The sequence below is a fragment of the Dermacentor albipictus genome, chromosome 5, assembly GCF_038994185.2.
Source record: "Dermacentor albipictus isolate Rhodes 1998 colony chromosome 5, USDA_Dalb.pri_finalv2, whole genome shotgun sequence".
NCBI classification, from domain to species: domain Eukaryota; kingdom Metazoa; phylum Arthropoda; class Arachnida; order Ixodida; family Ixodidae; genus Dermacentor; species Dermacentor albipictus.
In genome coordinates this window covers 123,206,310-123,219,359 of record NC_091825.1, presented here as the reverse complement: position 1 = coordinate 123,219,359, position 13,050 = coordinate 123,206,310, and the positions used below count along the sequence as shown (strand labels likewise).

Here is a 13,050-nt window from a genome sequence, read left to right as displayed (position 1 = left end):
CTCTGGCTGCTGTGCCAAGCTTTCTGATGTCCAATATATTGGACAAATGCTCCATTGCTGGGCCTCGGGAGGTAAAAAAGAACCGCTAGTGTATACGAAATTGATAACGTAAGGTTAAACTTAGACAGTGGTGACTGTGAAAAAAAAACAAAAAAAACGAAGCTTTCTTCACAGAAAGTAACAAGGTGAAAAAAGTGCAATGAGTGGAAGGGCCTTCAGCTTCTACATGCTAGTGTAAGATAGCATAGGAAGTACGCAGGGCAGTATTTTCGGTCTAGAGGCAGCTCACTAGCTCACAAAAATGTGAAGCTATGCAAACTTATTATGCAACGTGTCTATCCTACCTCATTTCTTAAACTACAACAGTTTATGTGTCGGAGTGTACAATGCTGCAGGACTCTAAAAGCATAGGTTGTTTATTTTTGCATTGCTATTGCAAACAAATAAAATGCGAGCAAGTTTAGGCCAACTAGAATGCATTATTTAATGTATTTTTCATTTACGTGATACAGCGCAATTTAAGCTTGTATGCTAGAGTTTCAGCTCGTAGGCTTAAATTAGGAGCCCGCACAATCTCAGCAATATATACAACTTTGCAATATAGATCACAATCTGAGCAATATATACATCGCAGTGGGAAAGTGCACCCTCAAATTATTACTTATTTGAGAGGTCCTGCTTTGCAATTTTGTAGTGATCCTGGTAAAGCTCCTCCGTTACGTAAACAGCCTTTGCCATCTAAGGTATAACCTGTGATGAGGAGATGGCTGTTCCATTGTGCAAACTGGAAGGTTACCCAGATGGTGCGATTGCTGTGGCCAGCTGCGCCAGGTATAAAGTTCCAACACAAGAGTCACTTCTTGGACTGTTTACTGTTAATAAGCTGCCATGGTCCCCATCTCTGTCTGCTTCCTCTCCACTCATCCCGATCTGTCATCTTTGTCGGCACCTTTACCACGATCGCTATAACTTTTTGTCTGCATTTTATTTGCCCACGATAGTATCGTTTGTTCAACAGCTTGAATGTCCAAAGGTGATAAGTTGTGACTGCACCTTCTGGGATAAAGGGTACGATGACACAGAAGAGTCCAGCCAGCAACAGAAAGGTGGAGAGCACAACGCGCCGGCCACACCATTGCAGCGCCACAACAGCCAGCAGCACCCCGGGAATCTCGATCAGTGCCAAGAGCCCAAAGCTGTGGAATGTTGTGCCACCAAGCGTGTCCGCACTGAGGCTAAGGCCATAGTAGACCATAGCATTTACTAACCTGAAAAAATTTGAGAAGATACAGGACTGACTGATCGGCAATTTCACACCTGTGGTAATGCAGGTGAAGGGACACGAAATTACGTAGATGCTTTACACAACCTGCATACTAGCTTCAGTTAGATTTGTGGAGTTTGCCTAAATGGTTTTTCACCAATCCTGAAAAATCTTTAAAAATTAACGGTAGTTTACTAAAGAATCGTGGTGCAGGCTTATTCCATTTAACCTAATATTGCCGCTGTGGCATAACTGCGCACTGCCTTTAATAATGTGACCTGTATGCCTTTGTAGTTAAGCTTTTCCAAAACAAGCACCAGGTGCAGTTTCAAGGTAATATTAAAAAATCGCAGAGTAATTTTAATGGAAATGAATGCGGCATCTGTTTTGCAAACAATGTGACTAATTTGCTGTGAGCTAGAAGGACACACTAACTATAGGACAAGCATATCCAGTTTAAAGGCAGCAAAAAATAATGTGTCACTGAAACTGAACTTTGCAACCACAACGTACTTTGATCTAGCATTGGTCTACCAAAGCAACGAGCCTTATAAACAACTTGTTGCAATATCCAAGCAGGGAAACAGCTAGTGCTGTTAACAGCCGCATCAGAATTTCACTTCAGGGGTCCGTTCATAATTCTCTTTACAGCGTAATCAATTCCACTACAATACGGCACAAGGATCAAACCCTGAAAACACACAGATGATTACAGATGTGCTAGAATGCTCTGTTCATGCTGTCCAGCTCGGCCCTCGACGACCAGCTCAAGCTGATAAAGAGAGCTGAGAAGATGGCAAGAGCCAGCGGAGCCCTGGACTAAGGGCCCCGAACATTAGCGGTTTTCTGATTATTCTTTTTATAAAGTTTATCTATCTATCTATCTATCCATGTGTTTCACATCACATACTTTTTTTTTCCTGTTTACCAGAGCAGAGCTGTAGTAATTGCAGACGAGTTTTTATCATCATCATCATCATCCTGGTAACGCCCACTGCAGGGCAAAGGCCTCTCCCATACTTCTCCAACTACCCCGGTCATGTACTAATTGTGGCCATGTTGTCCCTGCAAACTTCTTAATCTCATCCGCCCACCTAACTTTTTGCTGCCCCCTGCTACGCTTCCCTTTTGTTGGAATCCAGTCCGTAACCCTTAATGACCATCAGTTGTTATCTTTCCTCCTCATTACATGTCTTGCCCATGCCCATTTCTTTTTTTTGATTTCAACTAAGATGTCATTAACTCGCATTTGTTCCCTCGCCCAATCTGCTCTTTTCTTATACCTTAATGTTACACCCATCATTCTTCTTTCCATAGCTCATTGCGTTGTCCTCAATTTAAGTAGAACCCTCTTCGCAAGCCTCCAGGTTTCTGCCCCGTACGTTAGTACTGTTAGTACGAGTTTTCACCTCTGTCTAAATGTCAACAATGGTGCTTGGTAGATCTTTGTCCACCTTTTGCTCTTGGCATAACTGCATGTTATATTCGTTGTCATAGGCGGAAAGTTTTCATTTTTACAAAGAGGGGGTGGGTGGGGGGAGGCTTTCCGAACCCCATATATTTCTTGCATTTGAACAAAATTTAATGTAACCTTGAAGAATTGTTCACTAAATGAAGACCTTATGTGAGAATTTAAAAGACCTCATAGTAGGAGACAGTTCAATTTCACGGTCCGAGTCCTCTCCCACCACCAAGAATCTGACGTCTCTCGGTGGTGTAATCTTCCTTACTTCGCTAACATTGCATATTTGGCTAACATTAATACTGCTTTGCCTTTCCAGTGAAAATGCAGCCTCTCTCTGTCTTCTTTTTTTCTTTTTCTGCGAGTCCGAGTATAAGCGCTCCTGTGCATAACTGCTGTTGATTCTGATTGAGTGAATCTGGCTTGTTGCCGTTTTTTTACCAAATTTATGTTACCGAGTGAATTATACAGTGTGCCCCAACTATCATGCACCAAGACAAAGAAAGAGCAGTTGCATTACTTGAAGAAAACCTAGTGCATATTGTTTCCAGTACAGTGGAGTAGCTGCCAGTAAATTTTTCGTTCCTGAAATTTAATTTGACAATTGCAATTAAGTATCTAGTTCGAAAAGTACTGTCCTAATTATCAAAGTATCAATGAGGCATCTGTAGGCGCCCCCAGGCACACCCAAATGACATCCAACTGCTGTGTTTTCAGCGACGTACTAATTGCGTGCAATTTTTTCTGACTAGCAAACAAACCTCACGAAATATAAAAAATACTGTGTCACTGCACTCCCACCTGCATTATAAAGCAGTGCCCTCAAATAAGCTGATTGAAAGCAACTGCATTGCCTGTCGCAAACCCTGACAGACAGCTCAGCACCTTGATAATGGTATGGAAGGAGCACCAACAGAAGGTTTCGTGGCTTTGCAGCTATTTTTTCCTCTCTACATCACACTTACTATCCTTCTCTCAAGGCCGACTGATCCCATTGATAACAAAAGCCACTTGATAACATGGCCAAAGCGCCACTCTGACCACGCACGGATCGCAACAAGCAATGTAATAGGCATAAAGTTTCAAAATCACGACTTTGCTTACACTGCATCAACAGAGTGCGCGCACATCTTTATTTCATGCCAGAAACTTGCTTTGGACCACATCCAAATTAAAGTGACGGTTTTAGCTTTCATGAGAGTGTATACGTGCTGCAAAAATAGGTTCATGGCATCAAATAAAAGCGATATAAACAGACCGGGTAGTGACCTACGTGTTGAGAAAAGGCAAAACGAATTCATTCAAGAAAGTAAGTAATCACTTCCAAATTAGCCAAATTGGCAGTCAGGACGCCTGCACAAAAAACAGAAAAAAATACATCAAATTTCAATGTGCCCTTATTATCTATGAATTCGTAAGTGCTGTTGAAGACCAGCTGCTACTGAGAGGACTTGTTCGAATAGGTCTCCTCCTGCAGCTTTTCGCATCTTTATTGCATCTTCAGTGGCTTTCTTGATGACCAATGCTCGAATTCTATGGCAGACATCCGTTATCCTTGTCTTGAGCTAATCTGACGTCTGTCTTGATCATGTAAGCATGATCTTTCACATAACTCCAAAGAAAGAAATTGAGTGATATGAGGTCAGGTGACCTGGCCGGCCAATTTACAGGCCCGTGCCATCCAATCTAATGCGCATGAAAAGACGCATCCAGGCAGTTTCGTGCTTGGCTGCTGTTGTGTGCTAGTGCTCCGTCTTGCTGATACCACAGAAGTGGAAGACATGACAGCGGGCCTGTCATGTGGTATTCGCCATATTTTGCAGGGTATGTTTATCAGTCGGAAAAAATTTTTGCGCATTTAGTATGTTGCTGAAAATACCGCAGTTAGATATCCCTTGGTTGTGCCTACGAATGCCTCATTGACACTTTGATAATTGTGATAGTATGTCTCGAGTTCAATAATTATGATTACCTAATCAAATCTCAGTAACTGGCAGCTACTCCACTGTACTGGAAACAATATGGACTAGTTTTCCTTCGAGTAACACATCGCTTTCTTTTTTAAAATCTTGGTGCATTATAGTTAATTGGAACACCCCATATATATTTATGACCTCTGCATGCAAGTGACGCTGTTTCCATCCCTAATAGATGTTGTAAATTATTAGAAGTGTTTTTTTAATGAGTCGTTAACTTTGCTTACTGAAAAGAGAAGTGATATACTGAGACACATATCATTCACGTGCATTTCACACGCCATTGATAAAAGACTCTGCCAAAGGGGTAAATAAAGTCTACAGATTTTTTTCAGGGTGAGAAAGGCACGCAAAGCATTTTGAAGCGAGGTGAACATACAGCAACATATTCATTCTATAAGCATAAGCTATCCATACCTTTAGAAATAATTGTTAATCGGCTACCTCCTCCTCTTTAAAAATATAATAAACTTTGTTCTGTGTATATATTTAAATATATTGTGTATGTGCATAGTGTTTACAGCGAAAATTGTGTGTCTGTGTGTGAATTTTTTTTAACCCTTTCCTCTCCGTCTTTCGAACCACTATCTCCCAACCCCACTGTAGGGTAGCAAACTGGAGACTAATATCTAGTTAACCTCCCCTGCCTTTCCTATTCATCTCTCGCTCTCTATAACAATGTTGAAGTGAGAAAATACAGATGAGGCAGCCACCACTGGTACTTCTAATGTGCTTGTCCTCCTATTGTCAGGATTTACAGAAATAAAGCAAAGTATGAATTGAAATCCGTGCATGTCCGCACCAAGAATGATGCAGTAAACTACGAGTCACAACAAAATTTTAAGCGAAAAGGTCGAGGCAAGTCAAAAGAAACCTCAGATCATGTGGGTGGCAAAACTCTGGTAATGACCCGTGTGTGTGTGTGGGGGGGGGGCTCAGCCCCCTACCCCCTCGGAAAACTCTGGAAGGGGCTCTGGCCCCGGAGCCCCTATAGTTGGCGCCTATGATCATTGTATCCAGCTGCCAATGTAATTTTTATTAAGTTTTATATATGTCCAAAATATATTCACCTGTTCATATATTAGGAAACCAAATAATTTACTGCAGGAATGTGCATTAGGGATCTACAACATGTAACTGAAATAAGAATTTGTGAATGTGTAATTATAAAATTCATAATTTGCTATAATATTGCCCTGGAAAGCCTGTCAGAGAAGAGCTGCCTTAAAGCAAGGGTTAAGTATTTTTGCATTGGTTTCAGCCAATTGCTAATGCATCCAAGTCTGCAAACTCCATTCCTGTGCTGCCATTGCAGGGATCTATCCGTGATATATGCTTATTCGGCTTCATGAACCCAGTGACTTTGCCTTTGCTATCACTGCTTATCATAACAAATTATTGGGTGTCCTGCAGCTGGGCATGTAGCTGCAATTAGCACTTTCTTATTGCAGTTTTGTTGAGTCAGTAGACGTCGAGAGAGAGAAAAAAAGAAGGAGTGCATTAAAATTAACATGTCCAAAGTTAAGCCCCTCGTATGCATAAAGCTTGAAATGTGCTTTAGCTGCCAGAACTAGTGCTATGTGAACTCCCAATATAAAACAAATGCAGAGAAGAGCCCAGCCTATCCTCTTCTCTCCTCTGTTCATTTCTGATCTGTCACGCTGATCTGATCTGGCACATAACTAAATAATGTCATAGTAATAGTACAGAATACCAAACTGAAACATTTATCCAGGAGAAGACAACAATTTTGCCGTTGCTGATCATAAAAGAAAAAGCAGTTGTGAGAGAGGCTTCCCCACGTGGCTCCATTTGCTCGGTATTTTACACTAAGCCTAAGTTTTGATGTCTTGAATAGATTTTTGTTTTGTTTCTTTTGCGTCATGGACAAACAGTCGTGAGTTGTGACATCTGTTATTTAACCAATATAAACAAATTGCCTGAAGATATTGCTAGCCTACTTATTCAGTTCTTAAAGCAGTTCAAAATGATGTTCCACTTAACACTAATCATTAGCAGACCCGGTGGTTCCATAGTCGTGACCAAGGGCTATATTTTGTAATGATTCACTTCCTTATTCTTTTTGCATTCCATTATTTGTGCGGGCAGTGCTCAAACGCTTCATGTAGAAAAAATTTAAAATAAATTCTGGGGTTTTATGTGCCAAAACGACAATTTGATTATGAGGCATGCCGTAGAGGGGACTCCAAAAATTTCGGCCGCCTGGGGTTCTTTAATGTGCACCTAAACCTAACTACACTGGTGTTTTTGCATTTCGCCTCCATCGAAATGCGGCCGCCGTGGCCGGGATTGGATCCCGTGGCCTCGTGTTTAGCAGCCTAACACTATAGCCACTAAGCAATTACGATGGGTTACTTTGCGTTGAGTGGCTGATCTTAGTGATAACAGTATCCAATCTCTGCCTGAGCCAGTGAGGAAAGATTGCATAATGAACTTGATAATAGGTAATTAGATGGATTTTGAGAAAATACGTCCCCAGAGCCATGGCCAGAGTCCCAACCCAAACCAGAGTCATAGGCACGAAGGTGTCTATGACTTTAATGCCTATATGTGCATGCACATGTGCATGTACGTGTGCACACATACACTCCACGAATAAGGAACCACCACACTTAAAGAGGTTATTCGGCTTGTACATACCGAAGTTGACTTCCAAGTCCTTCCTGAAACCACAGTTTAAGACCTAAACCAGTTAATTCTAGTTGACAACACTACAGTTCACTTGTGTTTGCTTGATATTGTGACACGCTGATGAAGATGTTTTAATCATCGTTGGAAGAAGACGATGTTCTGGTTTTCGCGTGCGGGCTACCATCTTGTCAGCTGATATAATTATTGTAAATATTCCGTAAATACATGTCTGACTGTTTTTAACCCCGTAACAATGTGAGCAAGAGTCGAGCTTCTTACCTCAGCATGTTATTCACCTAAGTGCAGACTAGGCCAAAATTATATCCTTGGGCCTGACGTATACCACAACTTGAAATTTCACTTGTGCTGTACTTGCCAAGTACAGTATTAATTAGAATATTCTGGGTGTTATGCGATGAAAGCATCATTTGTCCTAGTCTCGTCTTTTTTTTTAAATTTTTTTATTACCTACCTCCTCCACAAGCTGTAATGCAAGTCTAAGCATTCTACCTAGATCATCGGTAGAAAGCACCGACGACGACTCACCAGTTTAAGCTCACATTGAGAGTTCTGCAGCAAAGCCGCGCGGTTCTGAAGAGATCGACCAGTGATGAAGATGATGAATCTTTAGACTGTGTCGTGCTGTGGCTGCAAGGGTCTGTGCAGGACTCGTTGCAAGCATGGCCACAGCCCTGTATATCAAGTCAAAGGTATATTACATAAACTTTCACACTTTTCTAACAAAGAAAAAGAAAAGCAGAGCCAATATAGTGCACACGGGCATGCTTTGCAAGAGGTGCGATGCTTACAATTACAAGCCTTGGATAGTGTACATTATCATGTGCATTTTGACCTTTTCTTTGTAGACTTTTCAGGGCTTTGAACGTGCCATAGTCTGGAAAGCACCTCAATACCACAACTACTGTTCACAACGTAGACCAGCGTCAGTGTCGAGTTTACTAGATTGGGGTAGCAGGCAGTGGAATCCTGCCAGTAGGTCAGCACACGAGTGCTTTTCCCGGAGCTTTGTTCTGCCTATGGTTCTAGCAGATGTTCTTTAAACTCGTTCTTTAAGAAATGCACTTCGTGGTAAACTTCTGGGAGAAATCGGCTTTAACCTAATCTTCATAAACCTCAATTTGGGTGCAAATAAAAGGTTTTTCCTGACAACAAAGGACTGTAATCATGTTATTGTGTATCTTTTGTACTTTTTTTCATGGTCTTTCCTCCTGGCAAACTTTTTCCTTTGGTGTACCATCCAAGATTCTCTTCCTTAGTCTTTCGTGTTTAACATAATTCTTTGCCTTTCCTTTGTTAAGGGTTGAAACATATATGGTAAAATAATGCAATTTCTTTTGGATTTTTTTTATATCCACATCAACCAACAAGCACACAGGTAGCTGCCAGTAAAGGGGATCCGCGCAAACTGTGCACAGTAAACGGGTAATGTTATGTGGGATCTAACAGCATGCACTGTCACTAATTAACTGTATAGGCAGCCTGCTACTCCACTCACCAAGCTGGCAACAGGAGACCTGCGATTCCATCTGGCTGCTCGATTTATAATAGAAATTGCTTCAGCTTCCTTTCTGTTATGCATGCACCAGGCTAAGCTCTCTGGTAGAAGCCTGGAAAAATAAATAAACAAGCAAACAAACAAATAAGTAAATAAATCACGTGAATCCCATGCGCTGTGGGAATCTCTACGAGTGAAGCTTAAGTGAGTCAGTAAGACAACATTGCTCTTTTACCCTTGCACTGTTATGGCACCTATAAAACAGTACAATTTAACATTTATGATCTAATGCCACTTCTTTTCTTGCCTGCAACTTTAAAATATCTGCCTTTAATTCTCACGTGTTAAATTTCATGTACATTAATTAAATTCATCTTAATGTGGATGTTGTACAAATGCATTTTTAGTGTTTCAGATGTGCTGAAATTATACCATCATGCGAGACAGAATTCATGTTGGCTACTGAGCAGTTACCAACATTTAGAAATGCTTCATTTATGAACTAGGCTTCTGCAAAACTTGTGTGACAAACTGATCAATATAGCACAAACCTTACAGACCACTACCATGGCATGCCATCTGCAGGAACAAAAAGAGAAAAAAAATATTTCTGGGGTTTACATACCAAAGCCACAATATATGATTATGAGGCACGCTGTAAGGAACGGCGCAATGGCAATCGACAAGGCGTGCCCCCATCCTTGCATATATGAAAGGATGAGCTGAGCGCAAGCAGAGTGGCACCTGCAGCAGCCAGCCCAACTAAGAACAAGAGTGCATAGTTTTACGCTTGTAGAGCCAAGCAAAATGTGCAGCATGATGATGGCAGATGATGCGTGGTGATGACAATGCTGCACGTGCTATAGTGGAGCGATTCGAATTAATTTTGGTCACCTGGGGTTCCTTGACAAGCACCTAAATCTAAGTACATAGTCGTTTTCACATTTTTTCATCTATCTATCTGCAGAAACAGTTCGATTAGGATTCCGAGTAGTACCAGTAGTAGGGCAAAAGCAGGATTGTGGGTGCAGCTAGAGCCATGGAGAGACGCCTCCAGTCGGGCAGCATGTAGGCAGCCACAGCAAGCAGGATCTCGCCCAGAGGGAAGGCTAACTGGAAGAGCAGCACACTGATGAGCCGCCGTGAAGGGCCCACCAACTCCACAGCTGCACAAGAATGGCAATGCCCACGCTGTTGTCAGGGGCTTTCCTTCTAGGCCAAATGGAGGGTTCAGGCAGAGGAGAAAGTAAAAAAGCACTTTATTCTGAAACTATGTTTCATGCTTGCTCCCAACTGGGGTACACATTGTATTTAATGGCCAGGATTTATTGTAGTAAAAAGCACCACAACAGCTTGTTGAGCAAACTCCTCTAGGGAGAATAAAGGAGATGACAGGAGATGCTGAGGATACTGTGGCACTATAATGGGCTACAACAGAATAGTGAGGTGAAGCCTGGGGAGGGGGTATGTGTTCAAGTGTGTAAATTACTGTATTTAGATGTTTATGGCTCACACTTTCTTTTCCTGAATTGTTACACGATTGAACCTTACACGAGTCAAGATTGTATTTACATGCATATATATTAACATTTTTTTACAAGGTTAGGCTTTACATGACTCATGTTTATGGCTACTCACTCATGCAAGTGGTACATATTGAAACATTCTTTCCCAAATTATTGCTTTCCAAAGTTGGGGTGCAGGCCTTACGCGAGTAAGTGCAACACACACTTCAGATTAGGCAAGCTGGTTCCCTTCACTTTGCACATTCAAGGCAGGGATTGAGTTCAGGTTTTGAGGACGTTTGTCACTTGTGGGAGTTGACAATGTAGGGCAGCTTAATTGAGGGCTTCCGGCACTTGCATCTTCGTTACGGTTGAGCCATACAAGTAACGCTAAATCAGCAAAAAACAGGTTCAGTTACACTACAAATGGCACCCAATAAATGCTGTAACTACTCCCAATCAATTCATTACCACAGGTGGGACATGCTTTCAGGCCTGTTGCACTGTATTTTTCTAGGATACAACCCGATTTCATCCTGTAGTGTGGTCAAGGAACAGGGCTACACTATAGCTGCTGGATATTGCAATAGTGTACATTCACACTTACCAACAAAAGGAATATTGTGCACTTTCATGCTACAACCTCCTGACAATGTCTGCTTCTTAAAGGGCCCCTCACCAGGTCTGGCCATATTGAGCCAACATGCGTGCTAACAATCATGTCCACTAAGTATTGCATCGCTACGTGCTGTGGAAAGAGCTTAAATTTAAAACCGAACATCATTTGCCATTCTCCTCGCAGGCACCACACTCCAAGCTGGAGGGATGACGTATATGCACAAGTGCGCCTATGTACATGTCTGTGCTGTGACTCATGGTCACACGTGACATCGAAAATTATTTAAGGCAACATCTGTTATGGCAAGATAACAGATGTTATGGTATCCTTCTGGAAATTAATTTCAATTTGATAAGTCTTGCAAACTTACCGGATACAATTCGTAAATTGCAATATATGCCATAGGGTAATTAATTGAGAAGTTAATTAGGTGATATTTGTTAATTAGTTCAGTGTGCTTCGATTTCTCATGCTAGTAAGGTCCGCCACTTCGAATAATCCGGCTCAAGTACTATAATTATGCTACCTGCCGTCGGCGGTTTTTAAAAATTACATAAAACTTAAAAATTATTACCTCATATATTGTCTACACTATTGAAGATTGTGTTCTTGGTAGAAAAAAAGAACACAATTGCTAGTACTTAATATACAAAACACAGTTCTACGATTAAAGATAATACAAACACAGCTGCAGTGTACTGATGATGTTACTGCATTTAAAGAAAAATTTACAAGGACAACTGCACAGGATAAACTAAAGAAAAAAACCTTAATATAGCAATTAATTCACAATCCAGCAAATTTATTTCAAAAGTGTTCCCCCATCTTTCTCATTCATTATTGCTATCACACTATTGTAACTGTTTGCCCTTTTTTTTCTGAATGTTAATTTGCGTAGGCCTGCAAGGAACTAACTCCAACTTGCTAACAGCCAATGGGGTGGTTTTCACTGCTGCCACATATCCTATGATCTAGAGTTCAGCTCTGTCCTTTTCACACGGGTGTGAATGCAGCTGCACAGGCTGCGTTATTCATAAGTTAAACATACTAGCACTTTATACATTCTTGTGTTCAGAAAGTGAGAAGCAGCACAGGCACCACCTTTAATTTTCTAAGCTCGGTTGCGATTGAGCTAGCAGGTTTTAGCATGCCGCATATGCGCTCTTGCCATGACGGAAAAGTGCAGTAGTCGTTAATTGAGCTGGTTGGAATTGAGGCAAAGACGTGCATGTTCCAGCAAGTAAGGAAAAACGGAAAGAAGCGCAGGGGGAAAAAAAAGACGACAGGATAGCATTGGTGATCCAACCAGTTTAGGATTTGCAGCAATTTTTGGAGCAGGAAAAATATAGTTTTGGAGCAGTTTAGGAGCAGCCTCACCAGCATTTTGGAGCAGTTTCGAAGCAGAAAAATTGGTCTTTTTGGAACATTTGGAGTAGTACAACAGTAATCTGTAGCCATTTGGTGAAGCTTATTACTGTGCAATGAGTAAGTGCTGCTCAAGAGTTAAGCAAGACACAAAGCTAACAGTGACCAATTAAGCTTGCCTTCCCACAGTCTGTATACCATGCACGGTATACGGCAAACATTTTTATTTGGGTAGACAAGGAACTTAATTTTGTAAACAATTAAATAAAATTTTGGAGCATAACGAGAACAAAGATAGGCGCCTAGGCGCAAGACAGACATAAAATTACAAATGAGCTAGAGCAATTTGCACCGTCAGGCACAAGACAAAAAGTGACGGCAAATATCTTATGTGCATTCCAAATGACAGATGTGCTTTGATATGCTTTACCACGCAAGGCAAAAATGTGCATTACGCCCAATAACAATGCTAGAAGCTCGACATGGGACTATGCATCTATGAACTCCGCCAATTTGAGATGCCTCCGTACGGTTTGTCGCAAAGATGGCGATGGCGGTCGAGAACAACTTCCCGTGTGTCGTGTGGCCTCTGCGAAAAATTCGGCGTAAAACCGTAATTTTTGTCGCCGCCACTCGACCGACCTTTCGAAGCACTACCTTTTACTGCCCCCGAGGGCTCAAATTGCCACAG

General features: G+C 41.5%; 1 protein-coding gene across 1 annotated transcript in view; it reads right to left on the bottom strand.

Moving 5' to 3' along the window:
- Nucleotides 1-13,050, bottom strand: part of LOC135911640 (organic cation transporter protein-like) — a 34,935-nt gene that overhangs the window by 4,081 nt on the left and 17,804 nt on the right. Inside the window, exons 5-8 of the mRNA XM_065443983.2 lie at nt 9,868-10,036; nt 8,871-8,982; nt 7,901-8,046; nt 1,054-1,268 (exon numbers count right to left, since the gene is read on the bottom strand). Of these exons, the coding sequence (XP_065300055.1) occupies nt 1,054-1,268; nt 7,901-8,046; nt 8,871-8,982; nt 9,868-10,036 (642 nt within the window). The remainder of the gene's footprint in view (nt 1-1,053; nt 1,269-7,900; nt 8,047-8,870; nt 8,983-9,867; nt 10,037-13,050) is intronic.